Here is a 21,871-nt window from a genome sequence, read left to right as displayed (position 1 = left end):
GTTTAACAAGCTGCAGAAAAGCCGAGACCTTCCCTGCAGCCAAACACGATCAGCCGGGGTGACTTTTTGACCTTCACCCTGCTCCTTGCTGAATGAGGCTGCACCTGTTCAGAGAGAAATACTTGGTTTGTAACAGTCCAGGGGTCAAAACTTCAGGGACCTTTTCATCTGTTTGGGGGTGGGGGCAGGAGATGGAAGTGTCCTGGTTGAGTGGTAAAAAGCATAACACTTATTAAGAAGTAATGATCAGCTTTCCAGTCTTTTCAAGAAATATTCTATAATTGACTTTAAAATATTGTGCAAAAATATATAAAATAATATCTGTTGATTAAAAATGTCATCTTGCAGGTTGAGCATTTGCAGGGGTTTTCATTTGTTGCATCACTTGAGCTCCCATTACCAAGCTGAACAATTTTTATTAAACCTCTGCATTTCGACAGACAAGAACCACCAGAGGACACGAATCGCTTGGAAGCAGCCACATGCATTGCACCATTTCCATTTCTGACTGAATCTTGTGTGCTAAATAAAAATGACCAAACTCTGCCTCAAGTTGCTTGCCAAAGCTTTCATGCTCGTCTTAGACAAGCTCCCTTTTGTGCAACATCATTGCAAAAGTTAAATTGCCACAATCATTTCAAAGTTGTACAGGTGGTCAACTAATTGCATTCTTGGAGACTTCATCACATGACTTTTCCACTCCCTTTCTCATAAATTTTGATCATAACTGGAACTCAGTGAAAATCATTGTTGTGTTTCTCAAGCTGTGTTGCTGAAACTAATGGTGATCTCCTGGCAAGAGATGGACCATGCTGCCAACCTTTCTGAGATACAAGCCACATCTCTGTGTTTGCAGAGTTGGTTCTAGGAGTTTCATCAGTGCCAGCACTCAAGCTGCTAAAATTAACGGAGGCGCTGGAATCAGGAGGCAAAAAAGCGGGTTGGAGAAAGATGTAATTGGCATTTCAGGTCAAGACACTGCATCAGGACTGCAAGTGTGAAGGGGAACTGGCCAGTTTAAAGAGGTAATGGGGAGGGACAAGGTAGGAGCCAGTAAGTGATAGGTGGATCCTTCCCTTACTTTCATCCACCCCTCCTCCAATGGTCCCACCCATCTCTCACCAGCTCTTGTCTCACCCTCTTCATATCCCCTCTCTCCAGTCTCTTTCCTCACGTTGGCTGTCCATTGACCTCCATGGATGCTGCCTTATCTGCTGAGTTCTTCCAGCAGTTTGCTCTGTGCTACGATTAAACTTGATTTTGAAGGAACCTGCTATTCATCCTATTCGTGAACCCTGTTGACCAGTGAGTGCCAAGATGTCAGGCATTTGTCGGTTAGAGTCTGCTTCTAAACTTCTGTCGTTGTTTGATACTCCTGAGGACTCTTCCATCTACTCTGTCAAACCCAAACATGTACACATCTGGATCTCTGACCAATTCCCTCCTCTCTGGCCCAACAATCATCAAGGCCATTGCCACACATCTTGGGACAGCATCAATTAAACCAGAATATGCCAGATCCTCCGTACTAAACAAGTTGTAGCCACTTGTCTGCTCCGCCATTTCATAAGATGACCGGTCACCCTCAACCTATTTTCCTTCTGATATCCCTTGATTCTCTTACAGTTCAAAACTCTCGTGATTTGCATTGCAGTTTTGAATGCACTCAACTGCCTAGTGATCTTGTGCTTGGGAACAATAAAGATTCTCACCCCTTTAAATATCAAGATTTCATGAAGGTACGATGATGTCTGGCATAATATTAGTTACTAGCTGTGAACAAACCCCAAGACTTGTAGTGAGACCAGTTCCTGGAGTATCTCACTCTGCATCTCCCCACAAAATTCCCACATGAACAAAATTAATCTGCCTTAATGCAATGATTAAATCTGCAGAGGTTTTGCAAGATGTTGCAGTAACTTCAAAGCAAGTGTTTTTAGATTTCCAACTCACACATGATGAGATTTCCTGAAGTGATTGCCTCCAGCAGCCAAAAGGTTAATGCAAGGAAATCAATCGGAAAAGATAAAAGGATATTTCATTGGAATAAAATGGCCACTCAAAAAATCTTTGGGTGATTAAGGAAAATTGTGCATCTTTGAACACTTCTGGTGATTGTTAAAACTGGAAAGGGCAAAAGGGGGAGGTCAGAGTGGGGGGGATAAACAGAGGTGGGCAACAGTGGGGGAAGGGTCTCAGAACAGTATACAGGAACCAGCCAATTTTGAAGTCATACATTTTGCCCATTCCTTTAACTGATATTTGATTTAATCTTGACTCTTCTCCCAATCTCACCACAAATTATTCCCTCAAACATATTGCAAAGAAAGTTGGTGGAACAACTTAACTTGTTCTTTTGTATAAAAGGAGTGTGTGACATGAATCAGTCTCTGCACATACATACATGGGACTGAACCACCAAACAACAGAAGTGCTGAAGTTTCTGTTGATAACCAGCAGAGAATAATTAATACACGAAAGACACTGGTTCAACTTGGATGCCATCCTGGTGATGGACAACATTTTGTCCATGATCCACACACACATTCCTGATAAAACAATTTAAACTCTGCCTTTCAGGAAGCATTCTGAGAAGGCTGCAATAATCCAAATTAATATTCCACAAATAGACCATCACTGGAAATATTCAATCCAATACAGCACATGATCAGAGAAACTCTGTTGCTCAACAATCATTCATGAAGAAAATCAATTACAAAACTCCTGATATCCACATTTATCAGACAAACGGTTGTCCAATGGACACCAAGAACTTTTACTTTAAACATCATACCTTTCCATCCTCCGTCACCATCTATTGGCTGGTGGCTGACCACATTGGTGGTGGTATCTACCATACACATGGTGGACCTTGAAGAACTGTCTTTCCTGTAGCCAGGAGCCTCACTGTACATACTCCCACCTTCAACAGACTTGGCATCTATAGAGAAAAAGAGAACAAGCCAATGTGTTATTCAGGCATTCTCAACACGGAGACATCACTTGCAAAACATTTCAAACCATGTGCTTGTGATCTTTTGTGAGAGAGGCAGCCAACCATTGGGCAAGGAGACACGAGGGACTTCAGATGCTATCATCTGGAGCAAATAAATAATCTGCTGGATGAACTTTGGGTCAAACGGCATCAGTGGGAAAAATGGTAATCTTAATGAAAAGCTCCAACCCGAACCATTCACCATTCTTTTTCTCTTACTCATGCTGCTCAACCTGTCTGTCTGGCCTGGGAACACTAGTCCAGATTAATTGGAAGTCTTAAAGAGTTCGAATAAAAGTTGAGAACCTAATCTTATAAAACAAAGATTAGAATATTAGTTAGAGCAATTAGGCGATTACTTGGAATAATAAAATCCCCATCCACACGAGTCAATAATTTGCTTAAATTCATCAGATCCACAGTTTACCAGATGTGAAAGAGAATATTGGTACATAAAATGTGGGAAACCTTCACTTTTTCTTCATGCAACGGTACATAACCAATTAAGACTACCAATATTCCCAGTGATCTTTTTCCAGTATTGTTGCGCTGACAACAATAATCACATGGTAATGTACATTTATTCGCTTGGAAGCCAACAAACTGCATCTGCCCACACAGCAGATCTTAGACAGGGCAGAACTGACTGGACAAACTGTGGACTGAAACAGACAAGATGGCTTGTGGATCTTTAATGGGGCAGACACTGCCCCACTGATCCCCCTAACCCACAGACTGGAATGTAATGTTCTATATTCCAACTAAAGCAACCCCTTGAGTAGAGTATACAAACCACTGCTCAAGGGGTTCCTGTTGTTGACAAGATGATCTGCAGCCTCTCCAATTAATTTTTGAAAATATAAAAATAAACAACAGTTAGTGTAACAGTTGGAGCAACACTGTTTCAACGCCGTTGGCAAGGAGTTCATACGTTCTCCCTGTGGCTGCATGGGTTTCCTTCAGGTGCTCTGGCCTCCTCCCACCCTTCAAAAACATAGAGAGTCGTAGGTCAATTGCATATAATTAGGCAGCATGGGCTCGTGGGTTGAAAGAACCTGCTACTGTGCTGTGTGTCTAAATTTTAATTTACCAAAACCTCAAGAGCCAAAAGATTTCTCTTGTTCCTGTGCTAGTGTGAAAACTCCAAGAGCCCCTACCTTCCACCCCACAAGCCTGTGAAATTAAAGGACTTGCGGAACTGAAGGCATTTATTAAAAGGAATGGAATCACTGAGGAAAAAGACAAAACACAAATCTGACAATCAGTGTTAAAAACCACCAGATTTTTTGTTTAATCCTGTTGTCTTTATGACTTTAAGCAAAAAAAAACAAATATTATCAGGATATTTTATGTCACGGAGCTGTTTTTGTTCAGGTTTACTGCAGTAAAGACTAAATTGGAAGAATATCTAACCTGGGGAACTTCATCACCATGCCCTCTCAGTTATTCATTAAACCCACCACCACCACTGACACACGACTTCACAGTAATCCATAACTACAGACCAGAAAGACAGACTGGCCTGATACAGTGCCGTATCTCTAAATAAAAGATGTTATGTGCCTGACATTTTTGCTCGGCAGCATTTTCAGATTTCCAGCTTCTGCAGTATTCTCTTTTGGGTTTCAAATCGTTACACCTCCCTTGCTGGAACTCCGTCCAACATGGCACAGTGGGAGCATTTCTACCAGGACTGCAGCAGTTCCAGAAGGTGGCTTACCACCACCATCTCAATGGCAATAATTGGCCTGGACACCACCCAGGTCTGGAAAATAAGGCAACAAAGGATTTTGATCCAAATTGTACCTTTGGAGAGATTTCAAGACTGTGAACAGCTTTGATTGGGTTGGGGGGGGGGGGGGGGGGGAGGTGGTGGTTGTGCGAGTCTGGAGCAGATTTACTGGGACGTTGCTGAGACTTGAGGAACTAAGCTAGGACTTTATTCCCTGTAGTGTAAAAGAATGAGAGTTGATTTGATGGAGGTATACAAAATTGTGATGGGTATAGATAGAGTAAATGCAGGTAGGCCTTTTGGTGAGAAACAAACGAGAGGACATAGGTTAAGAGTGAAAGGGGAGAGGTTTAGGGGGAACATGGGGGGAGTTTCTTCACATCGAGAGTGGTGGGACTATAGAATAAACTGAAGTGGTGAATGTGGGCTCAAATTTAAGAAACACTTGGATGTGCTGAAGATTCTTTTATACTCATGTAATAAAACTGATGTAATATTACATGAAACTGCATTTGGTCTGCCGCCATCAGCAGAAATTGCCCAGCACCCCTTAGAGTCAAGGAAAGAGAAGCAAGAGAGTCCCTTCTATGGTGAACTGCTGAACTGTTTCATTCCCGATGACCTGGCTCCACCCAGTACCTGTGACCCCTCCTTCTTTTGACCTTGTATAAAGCCTCCAACACCTTGAGCCTTCCCCATAAAGCCTGGGTCACGGCACAGGATGAGGTCCTTGTCCACTGTGAATAAAAGCCTGTAGATCAGTGACTCTGTCTCAGCCCCTCGAATTATCTATTGTGCGTCACCTTCAGAGTGACTGTGGATTTGCCTCCCGCTTCCTCTGCGGCCACACAGACCAGTCCAAACTATCAGCAACCCAAGCTCCAGATCCAAACCTGTACATGGATGGGGGAAGTATGGATGGAAATGGTTTGGGTGCAAGTTAATGGGACTAGGCAGAATGATAAGTTTAGCACAGATATGAAGGGCCTGTTTTCAGTGCTGTAATTCTCAATGGGGGAAAAAAGGAGTAAATTGATCAGACCAAACCACACAAATTTGTGTGCCTTGTTGAGTTAAAAATAAAAATGTTCATGCAGAAAGCTTCAACAATCTGGGGTTTGCTGCTAGAAGCTTTAATGGAAGCTTTAATAGTTAATATAACTATTAAAGGGGAATTGCTCATATATTTGAAGGGAAGAATTTTGTTGAGCTATGGGCATAGAGTGGTTTTTACACAACCTCTAACATGCAGATAAACACAAAAAACCAATAAATAGCAGACGAGGGCATTTGGCTTCTTGTACAAACTCCACCATTGAATAAGACAAAGGCTGGCCATTTCCCTCAGCGTCAAAGCTCATCCCATATCACTGCATTCCCTCATACACAAAGATCTCTCCAACTCTATCATAAATATACTCAGAGAATGAGCCTTCACTGTTTCCTGAGTATAGGATTCCAAAAATTCATCACTGCCACCCACTCAGTCCTGTGTGACTGATTGAACCCTGGAGCCTGTGACCCATGGCTCTAGATCCCCAGCAGGTGAAGCCCATAAGATTTGTAGACTTTTCCATGATTTTCTTTTGCAAAATTCCATCTGCAATCCTTCACATCTTATGCATTTGGATAAAACAATGAGACAAATGGGATTAATAACTGGCATTTATGCAAGAATGTAACATCTATTAACTAAATTGTAATGAGTAAACATAAAAGCCTTTGAAAAAAAAACCCTTGGTGTGCCATATCAAGTTTTTGGCACATGAAATAAATGACCCAATAATTCAAATATCTAATTGTTCAAAAAAGGAGGTAATTACTTGAAGAATTAATATTTGAAAAAAAGTAAAATTGAGAATTGGGTGAAATGTGCACAGAATATTTAACATTAATATCTTTAAAGGTTTTGCTGATTCAAGCACAAATGCTGCATTTCCATTTACTTCTGCAAGGATGTAACATACAAAATTTAAACTGGATCTCTCTTGAAGGAGAAGATGATTGGAAGATTGGCCTTTACTGAAGAGAGGTGAATTAGTCTGAAGCAGGACATGCATGAAGTAGCAGCCAACTAGGGAAAAGAGACAGAGACATCAATCAGAAATTGTTTATGACTCTATGGAACAGTTGTTGCCCACAGATAATATGCCAGTGAAATAATCTGCTTTACCTTACTGTAGAATTGATGGCATATTTTAAATGTAAACAGCATAAATGACAGAATCTGAGCTTTGCAATACATCCAGCTGTGCTTTGTGGTTTGAAAAAGTGCCTTGCATCATCTGGTAACTTTGGTTCAACAGAAGTACACATTCTAGCAGGCAATCAATTTGATTGGAAAGAGGTAGATTTCCATTTTTATGACACCATTCACTCAGGACATCTCAAAGCATTTTCTAGCCAGTCCCTCAGTGGTGGTGACACATTGCAATATAAGAAATACAACAGCATCTCATGTAAATATTATAATAGCGACCCAGTAAGCTTCGTAATGTGGATGGAGGGTTGACTGATGGCTCAGACACACAGAAAAATCCTTCTTACAAAAGAACACCACAGCAGCTTTTTAACACCTGCCTGAGTTTTAACTCTGGTTTTAACGTTATTTAAAGGAAGGCCAATGCAGCAGATCCTCAACACGACACTGCAGACTCTGCCGCAACTTTGTACCTCTGGTAAAGAACTTGAATTCTGTCATTAGCTTCAACCAAATGAATACTTTTTGCCGAATGGAGAGTTTTACTTCTAAGGAGCCACTGTAGGATCATATCTCTCTCTCACTCCAGATTGGTTAGCTGGAGGGATGGACAGTAATGGCAACTTGGGGACATGGGGGTGGGGGGGGGGGTGGGGAGAAGAATCACTGTCTAAAAGTCTCAAATGCTGAACAGCTGACCATTCCCAGTGGTATGCATCATTCCTGCCTAACTTTTTTTTACAAGTTGTAACATCCAATCATATTTCAAAATTATACTGTAATAAATGAAATACAATTAGAAACCAAGTTATTATGGTATTAAATGCTTCCTTCAAGAAAATTTTCAGCTTGTCCAACCAATGGTTTTGTACATTTCAGAGTATTCCTTACTTGGACAGGGGCTTCTTTCTCTGTCTCAAATAAAAGACAAAACATTTTGGCTTGCAACTGGTTAGTGTGTCGTAGATTGGGGAAATGGCTAAAATGATAAATGTTTTGAATACAAAATTATTAAAGCAGGGAGCAGAATTCTAACACTTGGTGGAAAGCTGCTTCTTTACCCAAGTGGGAGACACTTTTACCTGCAAGAAACTGTACTCCATTTGTTCAATTTTAAGTGTTGGATTATTAAGGTTTGTTTTAAAAAGCACACACCATGGCTATGAGAAGAGAGCTGCGTTGCATCCGGATTGCTACTGCATATATTGACATCCTCCGACAGGTTTGGTGTGGGACGTGCTTTGTAAGCCAACTTGATGGGACTGAGCTGGACTGCACTGTGCTCTGTGAACAGCTTGAGCCTTTGTCCGGTGAGGTTGAGCCGAGCTGGGCTGATGAGGGGACGCCTGAGGTGCAAGGAACCAGAACTAGATGTTACCGACCCTGCCACAGATGGAGTTGGCGACAATGAGGGAGACGAAGGTCGGCTTCCAGACTTCAAAGAGAAATAATCTGCAGAAAGCACAAGATAAAAGAACACAGTTCAGGCTCTCACCTCAGTAACCCATGGACCAACATAACAAAAGCCTGGCAGAACACTTAGAACCATGGAACACTAAAGATCTGAGGCAGGCCCTTCAACTCTTCCAAGTTGTGCCAAACTATTAATTCTGCCTCATCCCACTCTCCTGCACTATTGCTCACCATTCCTTTCCCAACCACGTATCTATTCAAATATTTCTTCAATGTTGAAATTGAGCTTAAAATCTCATTTGTTTTTAAATAAGAGATCATCTAACATTTTTGAAATTGGGGAATGGAAACCAAGTCTTTCTGTGTGTGACTTGTGACATTATTTGGCATTAGAGTCCTTTAGGAATGGTGGGAAAATGGTGCCAAATACTAGAGAACATGGGAGGAGGAGGAAATTTTGGAGAGATGGGCAGGGCAAGTTATTTTTTTAACTTTTTAACCCAGACAAGCGGTAGATGCCTGGAATGGCCTGCCATAAGTAGAGGTAGAAGCAATTACAATAGTGGTGTTGAAGAGACTTTTAGATGGACACACGAATAGATGTGCACAAAAAATAGAAGTTGGCCTGTTAAACCTGCTCATCCCACTGACCTGAATTTGTCAATTCTTCAAAAATCTATCTGCATCTTAAATGCATTTAATGAGGATGCCTCTGTTTCATTGGGCAGAGAATTCCACAAATTCATTACTCAGTGGGAGAGGCAGCTCATCTCTGGTCCCCTGAATATTGAGGCTTAATTCTAGTCTCACCTGGCAATGGACGCAACCTCTCTGCTTCTATTTTATCTATATTCCTTTAATTAAATTGTACAATAATCTCCAATTGAGAGGGGTGGGTAAGGTGGATGGAAATTTATTCATAAAATCTATATATGGTTTCCATCATTTGGCGACAATTATTCAATCTCCAGAAATTCTCTTTATGCACTTATTTAGTTACATAATTGACTGTAAATGAAAATAAAACCAAGAAATGAGAGATAATTTTCAGGCCAGGGTGTGTCCGGGAAAAAGAGACCAGAGCTAATATTTTTAAATCAATGTACTCTGTCTGATTAGAATGAGGAAATGTTAAAAATTGGGAATGTTTAAACTTGCAGAGATGAAAGAGGAATGGAGAGAACCAAAGAAATGTCTGCGTGGTCAACGAGGAGAGATTGAATGACAAACAGTGCTGGTGACGGCTGAGGAAGGGCTGTGAAGGTTTATTAATTGTGGTTGAATAGTCTGGAGCAGATTTAAATAAATTATGTCTGTTACAAGATCAAACCAGCAACCACAAAGGAGGCACGTCACACAGGGGTAAAGATGAACAATTACTTTGTTAACAAAAATTCACCTTCAAATTTTAATTCAAAATCCCCCCTTTTATAACAATGCCCACTGGTTACTATGCAAATTTCGACAACAGCGTAAAACTAATAAATTCCCCAGCCTAAATATAACATATGTAATTAAAGTCTAAGTTATATTTCCAACCAGCCCAGAGAAAAACTTAGACACAAAACAAACACAAAACACACAAAAACTTCGATCTCAACTGAAGCAAAGATCATAAACAAAATTCAGTTTGTTTGGTAAACTGAAGCCAAAAGATCTCTTAGAGAGAGATAGAGAGAGAAGAGAGAGAGAGAGAGAGAGAGAGAGAGAGAAGAGAGAGAGCACAAAATTCGAAGTTGTCTTCTTGTGTTGCTTGCAGAGAGAGGAACAATGGCTTGGTCCGGATCCTTCTGGCTGCCTTCGGAATGTTCATCCTTTTTGAAATCCCATCATTCTAAATTGTTCTCCAGACCATGACTCATGGCCTTCTTCCACTCCACAGCACCCCCAGTGGTGGTTTATCGTTCAAGTCCAGAAATTTTTCGATTATTTTCTGCACATGCTCAGTCCGTCTCCCACTCTCTCAGCAGTCCACCTTCACCTTGGCTCTCTAAGGTAAACTGTCACTTTTTAACATAAAACCACACAATGCATAGGCCAATACACAACACAGAACTCTAACATGTCTGATGTGAGAAAAAATGCTGGCACTTTGAGATACAAAACATTGCAACTTGTGGAAATCTGAAATTAAAAGAATGTTTTAGAAACTCAATGTGTAGCATCAAGGCAGAGAGAAAAAGAATTAAACATTTCAGATTGATGAGCTTCTATCAAAGCTGATCATGCGACAGTCCAACCACATGAACTTTGTAATTTCATCCTCCCTCACAAAAAAGCTGAACATGAACTTAAGATGAGGTCAGCTACATGCTGAGCCAGGACCAGATCCACTTCTTATACGAGGTGCTCTGGAGCTCCAACATGCTATGACCACCCCCTGTCCAGAATATTTATTACAAGATCTTGGTTAGGATTGCTGCAGCTGCTCCCTGACCTCCACAAAGTGGAAGGATACCCAAATGCTGCTCATTTGCCACTCATCTGCTTCTGGACAGAGACACACAACTTGGGCCAATACAAGAAAGTGGTGGAGGCAGTTCTCCACAGCCCCTCACCATGGCCTTGAGGGTCTCCCAAGCACTCTGCCTCATTTATATAATGAGGTGCTAACTATTTACAACTAGGAGAGAGAGAGAGAGAGAGAGAGAGAGAGCACAAAATTCGAAGTTGTCTTCTTGTGTTGCTTGCAGAGAGAGGAACAATGGCTTTCTGGGGAGCAGCTATAATACTTCGAACCAACTTCAATGCACCAACGAAATCAGGCATTTGCAGAAATTATATTCCAAGAATTCGGTGGTGACCTGGAGCACTTCGATGTCCATTGATTGAATAAATAGGTTATAATGAATTGAACAAACTTCCTGACACAATATGATGGTCCAGTCAATCTCTTCGTGCATTACCAAGTACTTTCTTGAATGCACCAAATTTCTCAACAACAAAGGAAATGTTGTCTTGTGGTTCCTGAAGTTCAAAGGTCAGATTGATTGTCAAGAGTACATACTTGACATCAGATACAACCTTGAGTCTTTTTTTTCCTGCAGGCCAGGCAGAATTTCACTTTCTATTTCTATTCTATTCCAACCTGTGGTGTAACTGGAGCTGTGAAGGCCTGCTTGCTTTGTTCCCAGTATTAGGGAAAAGCGCAGGAATTGCTTTTGTATCTCGCACATGATAACTATTTTGTGACACATTTTAAGACTATTGTTTGAAAATGAAGCACCTTTAGGATATGTGAACATTTTTAACCTTCCTCCCCAGGTCTAAGTTCTGACAATAGTGGATGAATGGTTTTAGTGACGGGGTTTGCAGGTGTGGGCCAATTAATAAAAGTTGAAGCCTGCGGGTTCCCTCTCCTGCACTTTTCAGGCCATGTGTTGCAAAACACTGAAGCGAATAACTAACATTATATTCCAATTAAAATTTGAATTTGAAATAACAATTTTAAAAAATACAGGGATCTTATGAATTTATTTTTCAGTTGAACAATCACAATCTCATCATGTTTTCCAAAGATATTTATACCATCTACAGCCAAGGTGCACATCAAATTGTGCATTGCTTTATCTTAAAGCTGCTAATGTTCCAAGAAAAAATGATTTGGATTGATAAATACTCTTTCATGAATTCAGAATATTTCATGTGTTAAGGAATTCATGAAAGATTTTTGAGGTGGGGTGACTGCTGGGTCACATGGGAAACAAAGGTAGCCAACTAATGTACAGCAAGCCCCCCCACAAACATTGAAGTGATTTGAGCGATGTTGATTGAGAGTTAATTGAAAGTTAAACACTGACAGGATACCAAAGATTATTCTTTGAAATGGTGCCGATCTGAAAAGATGCCAAGGTTTTACAACTTATCTGAAAGAAAGCACCACTGACCGCGTTGCATGTTTGGTGGGTGCTCAAGTCTCGGAAGTGGACGTGAACCTCCCCACTCTTTGAGTGAACCATGCTACCCATGATGCCACAGCTGACACATCCTGTCTGAGTCTGCAGCAGGAGATGAAACCGCTGAACAAATGGGCTGAGAGGCTGCAATCTCCTTGAGTTCTGCTCTACCCAATCCCAAGCAAAAAGATTGACACCATTTTTATTGTCTATATATTCTTGAGCTTGATTATTTTTGTGTCAACTTTGTGAGCTGAACATTCGCCTCCAAACAATAGTCTGTTTTTTTGGGCACGAAAGGCTGATCCAACCTTCGAAGTTGTCATTTCAGTTTGAAATGCTGAAAGTGAGGTGACGTGGTCTGGCGCTGACTGCATAACATTCAGCAACTGCCTTTGAAAGGAACCTTCGGACAACACCCCTGCTTTGATTTTTTAACTGTGTCCTACATACAGCTGTGTCCTTTGACAAACTTTCTCACTGTTCTACAACCTGTGTCAGCTGCTAACTTACAGACAGCCCATCGACATGTTCATTTAAATCATTAGTAACAAACATAAACAACAAATGTCCCAGAACAGGTCCTTGTGAAAGACAACGTAATATCGACTTCCCAATCGGAGAAACCAGTACCCACTGTCTTCTATGATCAAATCAATTTTGGATCCAATTTCCCAACTCACTCTGGATCCCATGTGACTTAACCTTACGGACCAAATTTCCCACAAACATTTTGTCATCTGCCCCTGATATTGGCATACTTTAATACTTCTTGATACTCCCAAGCACAGCTAACTTTATACCCAGCCAGATGCAGCTGCCCTGACATTGTTTATGCTCCAAATAAACCCACCTGAAGGGGGTGAATCCTTGAACACAGCTGCTTGCGACGGTGGTCGACTTCCGCTGAACAAGTAGCCCGAATCTGTTGGGGAATACAAAAATGAACTTTAGTCTCCAATCACAGAATGGTTAATACACAGGAGATAGCCATTAAAGGAGCCATCCATTCCCAAAAGACTGCGGCTCTTCACCAAAATTTCAAGTTCTTAACCTGAATTTACCTGTCCAAAGGAAATGGTCAATATGAATTGACCTTGAGGCCACCGATTATAACAGCTAGGCAAGCAAACAAAAGGGGCTGAATGGCCTCCTTTTGATTCCACAACGTGTGTTCTTAAAAACTAAGTAGCTTGCTCCATCATTTCAGAAGGCACCAAAGGCAACCCACATTCTTTTAAATCTTGAGATGCACACAGCCAGATCAAAATGGAAGATTTCTTCTCTTGAAGAATATGAGTGAAACCAATAGCTTATTCCTCTGGTTTCCTCATTCCCTCATTACTGATAATTGCATCTTATTGAGAGGCAATTTTTTTTCCACACAGGAGGGAAGCAGGTCATTGGAATGAGCTGTCAGAAGGAGGAGACGTGGGTGCAATTGCACCGTCTAAAAGACATTTCAACGGGTACATTGAAAAGCTTCGAGAGACATGCTTCACTCACAATTTGGGCAGGATGGATGAGTTGGGCCAAAAGATTGTATCTGTGCTGAATGATTCTGAGCACTGGGGCCACTTTGATGAAAGATAGTCAGATGGATCACAAACCCATATTCTCTCTCCCCTTCAGACATTGATGAGGAAGCTTTAAGTTGCCTTTCTGACTAAAAGAGGAACAGATTTTGGAGTTGCTGAAATAGCAAATACTTATTGATGAGTCCTTTTCCAGCATTACCAAAATGACTTCCTGATGTGTCAATGACTTTAAGAATCCTAGAATTGTGAAAGGGGTCTCAGAAATACAATGTTATATTTTAATTCAAGGTTAATGTCAAATTAAATTTTGAAACACAGCACGGTAACAGGCCCTTTTGACCCATGAACCCTTGCAAGTTCACCTCCAACCCAGGCAAGTTTTGAACGGTGGGAGAAAACCGGAGCACCCAGAGGAAACCCATGCAGACACGGAGAGAACATACAAACTCCTCACAGAGAGCATGGGATTTGAATCTCAGTCCTGATCGCTGGCAATGTAATGTTATTGTGCTAACTGCTACACCCACCCTGCTGCCTGATACAACAATAATTCAAATTATTGAAGGGATCATTTTATTTTTGAAATGGCAAAAAATTAACTGAATTATCAGTGAACCTTTGATGAGAACAAATTAAACAAAACTAGAAGCTCCCACCAATTGTCTGGTTTGAAAGTTCTCAAACATTACCAAGGGAACAGAACACTGCCAAGTAACTGCCTCCATAATAAAAATCTACTTTATGTCCCTTTGATCCACATTGTGCCTTGCCATTCCCTTCAAAGGTGAATAAACTACAGTAAAGTGATAAAAGCTGGCATTCCTTCTTACTCTCTTACAACTGCAGAATAAACTAGACAGAATTTCCAAAATAAAATGGCAGCAAACATTTGATACAAAAGAGCCTTTCACATTGTTCTGAACAACACACATTTCCCCTGGAATTAAAGCAAAGCATTTCTGACATGCCTTGCCTGATCACTTTGCTCAGGTTCCTTTCAGAAGTCAGGAGATGCTGGTGGAAAGCTGAATGCGGCTGGTAATCTCCAGGAATCTTCTTGCTGTCACCAAATGGGAGCGGGGGGAACAATCATCTCCAACACCTGTAGGTCAGGGGCCAAGGAGTCAATCTCTAAAGCATCCAGCATTGAATGTCAGCACTAACAAGAGAGCTGCATGTGTCAAGCTGTGCCAATTCCCTCGCTGTTTCTTCGTGTGCAGGTGGGAGCCAAGGCTCTCTGCTGAATTCATTGCTGGGACCTTTGGCCTCAGTTTTCCCAAAACTCTTGAAATAAACTAATCCCTTCCCTCAGTTGACAAACCCTGTTGTTTGAAACATTTAGGAAACAGTGCAAGGCAACAATTACATTCGCTAATTATGAAAAATTTAAACCAACGCAATAAAGGTGAAAGGACCTTTCAAAAGTTCAGATATCTAACATTAGTGCTGTTTCTAAAAGTTAGTTAAAATGTGCACTAGAACAAAATATCATCTCAATGTTTGATTCTGTTTTTAGAGGGGAAAGGTCATTGACAAAAATTTACACAATAACACATTTTAACAATGAATTAAACAATTCAGGTCTCTCAGAAATAAAGTGAAAAAAATCCGAATTCCTTTAATTTATGGTTGCTGTCAACAAAACCAGCATTAATTGCTACCCTGAATAATTAAATACTTAATGTATCTTAGATTTTGTACTTTAAATGGATGGGGGGGAGGTAGGAAGGGTGGGATGGGAGGAGGGAGGGGGGGAGAAAATGACACTATATATATTTGAAAAGGAAAATGTATGTATTATGGTCAATGTGGTTTATGGTGTGAAAAATAAATAATTAAATACTTCCACAGAATTACCTTTGAGGGGAACCAACCTCACTACCAATCAGTAACCAAAACAGCCTTTCACTCACATCATTTTTCCTTGAAAAGTAACTTACTGCCTTTTATTCTAGGTAGCCAACACATAACAGAATGCCAAATAGCCAACACTTTCACGAGACCCAGGTTTGATAGACTGAGCGGCAACTGGAGCAGGACAGGTGTTAACCAAGTGAAATTGTTCATAAAATATAATAAGCTATATTAAGCAAAGGGCAGGTAGCAGCAACCTCCTCACAATGTACCATATAAACACAAGCAATCTGATACCTAGGTATTCAACTAGATAATAATCTAGGCCATCTATACAAATTAAATTATCAGCCATTAATGAAGAAATTACAAGATGACTTAGAACAATGGAAAGATTTACCACTAACACTGATAGGAAGGGTAAATTGCATTAAAATGAATATCTTTCCAAGGTTACAATACCAATTTCAATCGTTACCAATTCACCTAACAGAGAAATTCTTCCAGGAGCTAAAGAAAATAATAAGCAAATTCTTATGGATGGGGGGGGGGGGGGAACCGAGGATAGCGTTAGATAAATTAATAGAATGGTACAAACAAGGGGGCTTACGGTTACCAAACTTTAAGAATTAAAGAGCAACTGAGCAACCTATCAGATTTTTATCAAACAAGGGAAAAACCAGATTGGACCAGATTAGAGCTAAATAAAATAGGGGAGAAGGTACCTGAACATATACTATATAAGTGGGATGAAAAGCTGGTGCAACATAGGAATTCACCAGTACTGCACCATCTGCTCAACATTTGGAAGAAGATTCACGTAGAAAGGAAAACAACAAATTATCAACTACCAAAATTAATATTGATGCAAAATCAACTAATCCCTTTCACAATAGATAACCTTTCCTTTAGAGAATGGGAGAGAAAAGGGATCAAAAGAATAGAAAATTGTTTTTCGGGAAATAAATTATTATCTTTTGAACAAATGGTACAATGTTTGCATACCACCAACTGAAAACCTACTTGAAGGACAAATTGGGAAGCAGGCTGAGGTTACCAGAAGGAAGCAGTTTTGAATAGGTGATTACAGACACAATGATAATTAAAAGGTTTATAACAAACATGCACATCAAACTGCAACAGAAATAGAACGAGGAAATAAGCTGTAAACCCAAACAAAAGTGGAAACAAGATCTAAACATAAAGAATGAAACATGGGAAAAGCAATGCTCCGGAACTATGAGAGATACAATAAACACGAGGTTACGCATGATACAATATAATTGGTTACACAGGCTATACATCACGCCCCAAAAGTTAAATAAATAGGACCCAACAGTATCAGATAGATGCTTTTGCTATAAGAAGGAAACGGGAACAACAGTACATGCAATTTGGGCATGTGAGAAAGTGGAAAAGTTTTGGGAAGATATAAATCAGGTATTAAATAAAATCACAAAAAGCAACATACCAAAAAAATCCAGAGATCTTTCTTCTAAGTAATATAAGAAGTAAAGAACTAGGCCTCAAATTGGATGAAGCACAAAAAAGATTTATTATGATAGTCTTAGCTGTAGCAAAAAAATGTATAATGTCAACCTGGAAATCAGAAGATAGACTGAGAGTACAGCAATGGTACATAGAAATGAATAAATGTATTCCATTGGAAAAAATAACATATAATTTAAAAAATAAAGTCACTGTATTCGAACAAATTTGGGAACCGTACATGGAACACAGCAGAGAAGTCCTACCGCGGTCCTCCACCACCCAAAATGACAGAATGAGAAGACGACGAAATGAACTGACCCAGTGTGTAAAAGTCGATGACACAATTTTCTTGTTTATTTTCATTGTGTGATGACATTATTTAATGGGTTTAATGTATCGTATATGTTGAACGTTTAGTGGGTGGGGACGGGGTTGGGAAGGAGGGAATAAAGGAAGGGAGGGAAAAGGGGGAGAAAATGACACTGTGTATATTCAAGAGGGAAATGTTTATGTGTATTTTGGTCAATGTGGTTCATAGTGTGAAAAATAAAAAAAATTTTAAAAATTAAAAAAAATGTACTGTATATACTCATGCTAAAGTTGAATTTTGTCAGCCATTTTTAATGTTAAATTTTTGGGATTGACTATTACATGGATACTACTTTTGAGGGGATGAAATTCACTTAAGAATACAAAATACCATATCAGCAGCCGAAGTCCAAATGACCAAATAAAGAAAAAACCCCACAATTAATTAAAGTAATAATTAAGTGTCTGTGCATCAAAATACACGGAAGAGGTCGGGACTGTGGTATCAGAGGTGTTGGGAATTCCGATGGGCAGGAGGCCAGGAGTTTGAGGTGTTGGGAGCTCCAATGGTCAAGTGACTAAGGCCAAGATGTGAATACACGACTAAGGCATCAGGATCTCGGCCTATAGGCAGATACAATTGAAGTGAGAGTTGAGTCTAAGGTTTTTTTTTTTTTTTTTTTTTTTTTTACACAAGATATATGGAAAATCAGATTTTTTTTGTGGTGGGGGTGTGTGTGAGTATGTGGGGGGTGTGAGTGTGTGGGTGTGTGTGATCTTAATACCACCTTCCAACAGTTGCTCTTCAATTCTGCGACTCAAACGTCTTCAATAACACATCTCTCACTTTGTAAAGGCTGGGGGAGGAATCTGTCTCAGCCACCCTTTCAAGCACTGACATCCACTCACCTCTCCCACGATTTAAAACAAAATCTTGAGTACGTTTCAAGTCTTTTATTTGGACATCCCGAAGAGTTTTACGGACAATGAAATGTTTTCAAATCATTGTTGTAATATGGGAACTGATGCAGTTAAAATGTACAGATCAGACTCCCACAGAAGAATAACACATACCAATAGCCAAGCCATCATATTAGCTGGACATTGGCTATAATCTCTCAGACCATTCATCAAAACAGTGCCGTAGAGATTTTCAGAATCAGATAAAGTCAAAGTAAGGCAGTGTCTGTGGTTCATTATTCATTCAAGAATCTGATGGGAGGGAAAGAAGCTGTCCTTGTGTCACTGAGTGCTCGCTTTCAGGCTCCTGTACCTTTTTCCCGATGGTAGCAGAGTTAAGAAGGCATGGGCTGGGTGATGGGGGTCCTTGAGGATAGAGGCTGCTTTCTTAAGATGTTGTCAATGGAGTGAAGACTGGGGCCTGTACATCGTAATAACCCTCTGGAGGTTTTTTTTCTTGTCCTGAGCGTTGGCATCTCCATACCAGACACTGATGCAACCAGCCAAAATGCTCTCCACAGTACACCTGCAGAAGTTTTCAAGAGTCTTCAGTGACATATTAAATCTCCTCAATCTACTCACAAAGTATAGCCTTCTTTGTGATCGCCTCAACATGGAGATTTTAACATTCACAACAGAGGGCTGCTGGGAAATAGCTTAATGTCACATCTACAAGATGGCACTAGCTCAGCACTACACTGAAGTGTTGTCTGGGATGTCTGGGCTGAATTCTTTGGAGTTAACCCGTGACATTCTGACTCAAGAGGTGAATGACAACATTTGCTGAAAAAGATTTTACAAAAAGGTTGATTGTCTAAGTTTAAATTTGGATAGGGGAAGAGCACAAAGGAAAGGAAGATTTATCGAAGCAAACACACTTGACTTATCCATGTGAAGCAGTGCCAGGTGTACATGCTGTTGGAGATGACGAGAATAATTTGCACTGTAGTTAACACATTTGGTGACCTCGAATTCCTGATTACAAAGCACACTAAAGTTGGACCACATAAGATGAGGCACTAGGGCAAGATTAAAAACCTTCCTTGTCAAATTCAACAGAAAAATTTGGCCCCAGCTTCCAAAAGGCACCAAGCACACCACCAAACACCTCCAGCTGCATGGTGGAAAGGAGACAAAAGGAACAAGCTATTTGGCAATTCCTTTTTCCGTGGCCATTGTTTCTCTTTCAACTGCGCGATGAGGGAAGATGAGCCAGTTTTGCTGACCCCTCTCTGAGAAACCCGTGCACGATTCACCTGCCCATGTCTGATACTGATCAGAGCCACGTCAATAGCTTTTGTTCTCCAGCTCTCTCCTCCATCTATCAACATCTGTCCTGACAGGACTTCAAGAAAATAGGGGCGACAACGGACAGAAATCTGCCAACCAGGCTTTAACTCATGCAAGGCCGGATGTCAGTCCCAATTTATAAATCTTTCCAAGGTCACCTGCGCATTTTCAACAGTAACCCTCTGTCAACATTCATCAGCAGAAATGACTTTGCTGCTGTCTGTGAACTCCTGGAATGGGCTTCTGCAGAACTGAAGTGTGGAAACCAGAGTACCTTCAATAACTGCACCTGTGCATTGCAAAAGTAAATTCCTACAAAGATGGAAAACTCAAAATTTAAATAACTTCAAGTTGGGTTCAGTGTCAATTTAAACAATTTCAAAAAAAGGTCTTTACTACAATAATTGTCTAGTCTTTCCTTTTAAAATAAACATTGTAAAATCAACACACCCCTCTATAGCATATGACAAGATTTAGTGCTTTGGTGCTTAGTTTAGTGGAGATGTACATTCTACTGTTTCATAGGGATACACCTTTCTGTTCTCATGGTCAACCAAGAAGATGGAGATGATTCAAACGGGGAGGTGGGAAGGTTCAAGGTGATGGGGTAGGGCAGCTTTGGGTGATGAGATATTGTCATAAGGTGGGCGGGCAGCTGGTAGGGAGGAAGGCCATACAAGGCAGAGATTAGATTGTGACAGACAAATGGGGCAGACTTCCCTACGTTGGGAAATCTGTGCTAGATCAGAATTGTCACAAGCACAGCGGTCCCATTCAAGCAAATGGGAGGGGTGTGTATCTGCTTGCGTGCGTGGGCCAAAGGAGGAGAGAGAGCTTGTCAAAAGATAAAAATAATGATTTTTTTTAAAGAAAAACTTTTCAAAAGTCCCAAGTAGTCTTGACAAATCAGAGGATCATCTGGTGAGCCTGGGGTGAGGCCTCAGCTGCTGTCAAAGCCATTCTGTGAGTGCAGTGAGCTGCGTACATTGAGACATCCCATACGCAGTACCCTGCCACACTAAATTCCTGGTAACTGCAGAAAGTATTGGTGGCTCTGGAAAACCACAGCAAGCCCATGGACAATAAATATAGTGGCACTGGTGAAGAACCCAGGGTTCTTCCCCAGGGTCCTACAATCTGGTCATTAGGCCAAATGCACTTACAAGTTTTAAATGGCCTGTAGATGGAGCCAGTATTTTTTCTTTAGCCTGTATCCAAGATGGCAGTGCCCATGCTTGGCAGCGAACCATAAGGATTGAGAGTTCCAAGAGAGCAGTGGAACATCCCTGCTGAGAATGAGAAGCCTGGGAGCAACCAGACTTGGAAAGTGACCACAGGCAGCAGCAGACCAGCGAGAGGCTCAGTGCCTGAAGGACTTACCCAGGGTAGCTGGAGACTAGTTCGTGGGAACCAGGTAATGGGGCAGGGATTTGAGAAGGTGCCGATGGCAGGCAGGAAACTCGAAGGGCCTTGGATGTTGGCAGCTTCCTCATTGAATTGGGGTTGGGTGCTCGGGCTCACTGCAAGTACTGACAGGAGCCAGTGCAGCTGCAGAGATTGTGGGAGGAGGCAAATCAAGATTCAAGATTCCCTTAATTAATACATAATAATACATAAAAATGTAATGCACATGATATAATTCAGCTTTTCCCGCCATAAGGAAAATAAAGAGTCACCATGATCATTGCCTGTCATCCCCAACGATAGGTTAAAAAGGTGAAGCAAAAGAGAATCCTTTCAGATTCACCTCCAGCGCTCCTGCAATCTCTGCAGACACACCACTGACACACCACACCATTGGCAGCCCAAGTTCCAGGTTCAAACCTCCGACAAGATCAGGAAGCCCTTTCCTGTCATCAGCACCCCCTCAAATCCTGGTTCTGATACCGATCTCCCATGAGCGACTCTCCAGCATCACATGACTTGTGAGAATCCTTTAACTGTAAGTCGCTAGTGGCCTATAGCTTGTGCGAGTTCTGTAGCCTCTCGCTGATCCACTGCCATGCTCACTTTCCATGTTCCCCCTTCTCAACCGGGCATGTTCTCCCCATATCTGGAGAACTGCAACAGGTTGCTGCTGCCCCTAAGTCTGCACCCGTTGTGCAACATGATGCAGCACATGCACTGCCATCTTGGGCATAGACCTCCATGGTGCCAGGGTTTTAAAATAAAACACCGTTGACTTCTTTAACT

At 41.0% G+C, this 21,871-nt stretch overlaps 1 protein-coding gene across 8 annotated transcripts in view; it reads right to left on the bottom strand.

The window, feature by feature from the left end:
• tmem201 (transmembrane protein 201) overlaps positions 1–21,871 on the bottom strand; it is a 117,779-nt gene that overhangs the window by 8,722 nt on the left and 87,186 nt on the right. For 6 of the 8 annotated variants that reach the window (XR_011351662.1, XR_011351663.1, XM_069918415.1 and 3 more), the window contains exons 8-10: positions 13,090–13,161; positions 8,083–8,379; positions 2,795–2,941 (exon numbers count right to left, since the gene is read on the bottom strand). Coding sequence is in view for 4 of the 8 variants with exons in the window: in XM_069918415.1 (XP_069774516.1) it covers positions 2,795–2,941; positions 8,083–8,379; positions 13,090–13,161 (516 nt within the window). In the remaining 4 variants the exon portion in view is untranslated. Of the gene's footprint in view, positions 1–2,794; positions 2,942–6,673; positions 6,802–8,082; positions 8,380–13,089; positions 13,162–21,871 lie in introns of all 8 variants that reach the window. The other 2 variants (XR_011351664.1, XR_011351665.1) reach the window with 2 other exon arrangements.

Source organism: Narcine bancroftii, chromosome 2, assembly GCF_036971445.1.
Source record: "Narcine bancroftii isolate sNarBan1 chromosome 2, sNarBan1.hap1, whole genome shotgun sequence".
Taxonomy (NCBI): domain Eukaryota; kingdom Metazoa; phylum Chordata; class Chondrichthyes; order Torpediniformes; family Narcinidae; genus Narcine; species Narcine bancroftii.
The sequence above is the reverse complement of the archived record's forward strand: the minus strand, read 5'-3'. Positions and strand labels throughout refer to the sequence as shown.